Below are 6,163 nucleotides of genomic sequence, written 5' to 3'. Positions count from 1 at the left end.
ACCTAACCTGTTTGTGAAGTAACATTTCTAACCTGTGTGTTTGATAGAACCCTGGTACCTAACCTGTTTGTGAAGTAACATTTCTAACCTATGTGTTTGATAGAACCCTGGTACCTAGCCTGTTTGTGAAGTAACATTTCTAACCTGTGTGTTTGATAGAACCCTGGTACCTAACCTGTTTGTGAAGTAACATTTCTAACCTGTGTGTTTGATAGAACCCTGGTACCTAACCTGTTTGTGAAGTAACATTTCTAACCTGTGTGTTTGATAGAACCCTGGTACCTAACCTGTTTTGAAGTAACATTTCTAACCTGTGTGTTTGATAGAACCCTGGTACCTAACCTGTTTGTGAAGTAACATTTCTAACCTGTGTGTTTGATAGAACCCTGGTACCTAACCTGTTTGTGAAGTAACATTTCTAACCTGTGTGTTTGATAGAACCCTGGTACCTAACCTGTTTGTGAAGTAACATTTCTAACCTGTGTGTTTGATAGAACCCTGGTACCTAGCCTGTTTGTGAAGTAACATTTCTAACCTGTGTGTTTGATAGAACCCTGGTACCTAGCCTGTTTGTGAAGTAACATTTCTAACCTGTGTGTTTGATAGAACCCTGGTACCTAGCCTGTTTGTGAAGTAACATTTCTAACCTGTGTGTTTGATAGAACCCTGGTACCTAGCCTGTTTGTGAAGTAACATTTCTAACCTGTGTGTTTGATAGAACATTTCCCTGTTTGTGAAGTAACATTTCTAACCTGTTTGTGAAGTAACATTTCTAACCTGTTTGTGAAGTAACATTTCTAACCTGTTTGTGAAGTAACCTAGCCTGTTTGTGAAGTAACATTTCTAACCTGTGTGTTTGATAGAACCCTGGTACCTAACCTGTTTGTGAAGTAACATTTCTAACCTGTGTGTTTGATAGAACCCTGGTACCTAGCCTGTTTGTGAAGTAACATTTCTAACCTGTGTGTTTGATAGAACCCTGGTACCTAACCTGTTTGTGAAGTAACATTTCTAACCTGTGTGTTTGATAGAACCCTGGTACCTAACGTGTGTTTGATAGAACCCTGGTACCTAACCTGTTTGTGAAGTAACATTTCTAGCCTGTTTGTGAAGTAACATTTCTAACCTGTTTGTGAAGTAACATTTCTAACCTGTTTGTGAAGTAACATTTCTAACCTGTTTGTGAAGTAACATTTCTAACCTGTTTGTGAAGTAACATTTCTAACCTGTGTGTTTGATAGAACCCTGGTACCTAACCTGTGTGTTTGATAGAACCCTGGTACCTAGCCTGTGTGTTTGATAGAACCCTGGTACCTAGCCTGTTTGTGAAGTAACATTTCTAACCTGTGTGTGAAGTAACATTTCTAACCTGTGTGTATCTCTGAGTTCCAGAGGGGAGAGACGGCGCTCCACATGGCAGCGAGGGCCGGCCAGGCTGGCGTGGTCAAATACCTGGTTCAGAGTGGAGCCAGAGTGGAGGTCAAGGCCAAGGTAGGACTGGAGAAAAACCCCATACTGACTGGAGAAAAACCCAATACTGACTGGAGAGAATCTCCCATACTGACTGGAGAAAAACCCAATACTGACTGGAGAAAAACTCCCATACTGACTGGAGAAAAACCCAATACTGACTGGAGAGAATCCCCCATACTGACTGGAGAGAATCCCCCATACTGACTGGAGAAAAACCCCATACTGACTGGAGAAAAACCCCATACTGACTGGAGAAAAACCCCATACTGACTGGAGAAAAACCCCATACTGACTGGAGAAAAACCCAATACTGACTGGAGAAAAACCCCATACTGACTGGAGAAAAACCCCATACTGACTGGAGAAAAACCCCATACTGACTGGAGAAAAACCCAAATATTGACTGGAGAGAATCTCCCATACTGACTGGAGAGAATCCCTCATACTGACTGGAGAAAAACCCCATACTGACTGGAGAGAATCCCAATACTGACTGGAGAGAATCCCCATACTGACTGGAGAAAAACCCCATACTGACTGGAGAGAATCCCCCATACTGACTGGAGAAAAACCCCATACTGACTGTAGAAAAACCCCCATACTGACTGGAGAGAAACCCAATACTGACTGGAGAGAATCTCCCATACTGACTGGAGAAAAACTCCCATACTGACTGGAGAAAAACTCCCAATACTGACTGAAGAGAAACCCAATACTGACTGGAGAGAATCTCCCATACTGACTGGAGAAAAACTCCCATACTGACTGGAGACAAACCCAATACTGACTGGAGAGAATCTCCCATACTGACTGGAGAAATACCCTCATACTGACTGGAGAGAATCCCGACTGGTGTAGCTAGTAATTTTAGTAGTTCTATGGCCTATTTATTGTCCTCAAGCCGTTTGCACACACTGTATATAGACTTTCTTTTTTTTCTATTGTGTTATTGACTGTATGTTTATTTATTCCATGTGTAACTCTGTGTTGTTGTTTCTGTCGCAATTATTTGCTTTATCTTGGCCAGGTCGCAGTTGTAAATGAGAACTTGTTCTTGTTCTCAAGGTATTCTTATTGGTGGAGTTATTATATTAACATAAGGTATTCTTATTGGTGGAGTTATTATATTAACATAAGGTATTCTTATTGGTGGAGTTATTATATTTAAATGAGGTATTCTTATTGGTGGAGTTATTATATTTAAATGAGGTATTCTTATTGGTGGAGTTATTATATTAAAATAAGCTATTCTTATTGGTGGAGTTATTATATTTAAATTAGGCATTCTTATTGGTGGAGTTATTATATTTAAATGAGGTATTCTTATTGGTGGAGTTATTATATTTAAATGAGGTATTCTTATTGGTGGAGTTATTATATTTAAATGAGGTATTCTTATTGGTGGAGTTATTATATTTAAATGAGGTATTCTTATTGGTGGAGTTATTATATTTAAATGAGGTATTCTTATTGGTGGAATTATATTTGAAGGAGGTATTCTTATTGGTGGAGTTATTATATTTAAATGAGGTATTCTTATTGGTGGAGTTATTATATTTAAATGAGGTATTCTTATTGGTGGAGTTATTATATTTAAATGAGGTATTCTTATTGGTGGAGTTATTATATTTAAATGAGGTATTCTTATTGGTGGAGTTATTATATTTAAATGAGGTATTCTTATTGGTGGAGTTATTATATTTAAATGAGGTATTCTTATTGGTGGAGTTATTATATTTAAATGAGGTATTCTTATTGGTGGAGTTATTATATTTAAATGAGGTATTCTTATTGGTGGAGTTATTATATTTAAATGAGGTATTCTTATTGGTGGAGTTATTATATTTAAATGAGGTATTCTTATTGGTGGAGTTATTATATTTAAATGAGTATTCTTATTGGTGGATTATTATATTTAAATGAGGTATTCTTATTGGTGGAGTTATTATATTTAAATGAGGTATTCTTATTGGTGGAGTTATTATATTTAAATGAGGTATTCTTATTGGTGGAGTTATTATATTTAAATGAGGTATTCTTATTGGTGGAGTTATTATATTTAAATGAGGTATTCTTATTGGTGGAGTTATTATATTTAAATGAGGTATTCTTATTGGTGGAGTTATTATATTTAAATGAGGTATTCTTATTGGTGGAGTTATTATATTTAAATGAGGTATTCTTAGCCATGTGGAGTATTTACAGTTGGATTACTATATATACTGTGACTTGTTGTCACAGTTGATCTTAAGAAAAATGTTTTTTGGTGGTCTGTTGAAGTGTCTTTGCTCATGTTTGTCTCCTGTCTGTCCTCTAACCCTCTGTCCCTGTCTCCAGGACAACCAGACCCCGCTCCACATCTCCAGTCGTCTGGGGAAGCCTGACATCGTGCTGTATCTGCTGCAGAATGGGGCGTGTCCTGACGCCACTACCACCTCTGGCTACACCCCCCTACACCTGGCTGCCAAAGAGGGACACAGAGACGTCTCCTCAGTCCTCCTTGACCAGGGGGCTTCTCCAGACATCACTACCAAGGTACACACTACACCCAACACACTTCACTCTACACACTTCACCCTACACACTACTAACCCTATTAGAGAGGGACACAGAGACATCACCTCAGTCCTCCTTGACCAGGGGGCTTCTCCAGACATCACTACCAAGGTACACACTACACCCAACACACTTCACTCTACACACTTCACCCTACACACTACTAACCCTACACACTACTAACCCTATTAGAGAGGGACACAGAGACATCACCTCAGTCCTCCTTGACACTACTTTACACTTTGCACTACACACTATACCCTACACACTACACCCTACACACAGAGTTATAACTAGTTCCACTGGAGGAGGGTTACAGGTATAACTATAGTTCCCTGGAGAAGGGTTAGAGTTATAACTATAGTTCCACTGGAGGAGGATTAGAGTTATAACTATAGTTCCACTGGAGGAGGGTTAGAGTTATAACTATAGTTCCCTGGAGGAGGATTAGAGTTATAACTATAGTTCCACTGGAGGAGGGTTAGAGTTATAACTATAGTTCCCTGGAGGAGGGTTAGAGTTATAACTATAGTTCCACCGGAGGAGGGTTAGAGTTATAACTATAGTTCCCTGGAGGAGGGTTAGAGTTATAACTATAGTTCCACTGGAGGAGGGTTAGAGTTATAACTATAGTTCCCTGGAGGAGGGTTAGAGTTATAACTATAGTTCCACTGGAGGAGGGTTAGAGTTATAACTATAGTTCCACTGGAGGAGGGTTACAGTTATAACTATAGTTCCCTGGAGGAGGGTTAGAGTTATAACTAGTTCCACTGGAGGAGGGTTAGAGTTATAACTATAGTTCCACTGGAGGAGGGTTAGAGTTATAACTAGTTCCACTGGAGGAGGGTTAGAGTTATAACTAGTTCCACTGGAGGAGGGTTAGAGTTATAACTATAGTTCCACTGGAGGAGGGTTACAGTTATAACTATAGTTCCCTGGAGGAGGGTTAGAGTTATAACTAGTTCCACTGGAGGAGGGTTAGAGTTATAACTATAGTTCCACTGGAGGAGGGTTAGAGTTATAACTATAGTTCCACTGGAGGAGGGTTAGAGTTATAACTATAGTTCCCTGGAGGAGGGTTAGAGTTATAACTATAGTACCACTGGAGGGTTAGAGTTATAACTATAGTTCCACTGGAGGAGGGTTAGAGTTATAACTATAGTTCCCTGGAGGAGGGTTAGAGTTATAACTATAGTTCCACTGGAGGAGGGTTAGAGTTATAACTATAGTTCCACTGGAGGAGGGTTACAGTTATAACTATAGTTCCCTGGAGGAGGGTTAGAGTTATAACTAGTTCCACTGGAGGAGGGTTAGAGTTATAACTATAGTTCCACTGGAGGAGGGTTAGAGTTATAACTAGTTCCACTGGAGGAGGGTTAGAGTTATAACTAGTTCCACTGGAGAAGGGTTAGAGTTATAACTATAGTTCACTGGAGGAGTGTTAGAGTTATAACTATAGTTCCCTGGAGGAGGATTAGAGTTATAACTAGTTCCACTGGAGAAGGGTTAGAGTTATAACTATAGTTCACTGGAGGAGTGTTAGAGTTATAACTATAGTTCCACTGGAGGAGGGTTAGAGTTATAACTATAGTTCCCTGGAGGAGGGTTAGAGTTATAACTATAGTTCCCTGGAGGAGGGTTAGAGTTATAACTATAGTTCACTGGAGGAGTGTTAGAGTTATAACTATAGTTCCCTGGAGGAGGGTTAGAGTTATAACTAGTTCCACTGGAGAAGGGTTAGAGTTATAACTATAGTTCACTGGAGGAGTGTTAGAGATATAACTATAGTTCCACTGGAGGAGGGTTAGAGTTATAACTATAGTTCCCTGGAGGAGGGTTAGAGTTATAACTATAGTACCCTGGAGGAGGGTTAGAGTTATAACTATAATTCACTGGAGGAGGGTTAGAGTTATAACTATAGTTCCACTGGAGGAGGGTTAGAGTTATAACTAGTTCCACTGGAGGAGGGTTAGAGTTATAACTATAGTTCCACTGGAGGAGGGTTAGAGTTATAACTATAGTTCCACTGGAGGAGGGTTAGAGTTATAACTATAGTTCCACTGGAGGGTTAGAGTTATAACTATAAATCAAATCAAATGTTATTTGTCACATACACATGGTTAGCAGATGTTAA

At 39.3% G+C, this 6,163-nt stretch overlaps 1 protein-coding gene across 1 annotated transcript in view; it reads left to right on the top strand.

Annotated features, from left to right (window-relative positions):
• LOC124027382 (ankyrin-3-like) overlaps nucleotides 1-6,163 on the top strand; it is a gene marked incomplete at its 3' end in the record, with an annotated part of 38,096 nt that overhangs the window by 6,813 nt on the left and 25,120 nt on the right. The window contains exons 3-4 of the mRNA XM_046339828.1: nucleotides 1,393-1,491; nucleotides 3,811-4,008. Coding sequence (XP_046195784.1) covers nucleotides 1,393-1,491; nucleotides 3,811-4,008 — 297 coding nt within the window. The remainder of the gene's footprint in view (nucleotides 1-1,392; nucleotides 1,492-3,810; nucleotides 4,009-6,163) is intronic.

Source organism: Oncorhynchus gorbuscha, unplaced genomic scaffold, assembly GCF_021184085.1.
Source record: "Oncorhynchus gorbuscha isolate QuinsamMale2020 ecotype Even-year unplaced genomic scaffold, OgorEven_v1.0 Un_scaffold_3162, whole genome shotgun sequence".
In the NCBI taxonomy this organism is placed as follows: domain Eukaryota; kingdom Metazoa; phylum Chordata; class Actinopteri; order Salmoniformes; family Salmonidae; genus Oncorhynchus; species Oncorhynchus gorbuscha.
The sequence above is the reverse complement of the archived record's forward strand: the minus strand, read 5'-3'. Positions and strand labels throughout refer to the sequence as shown.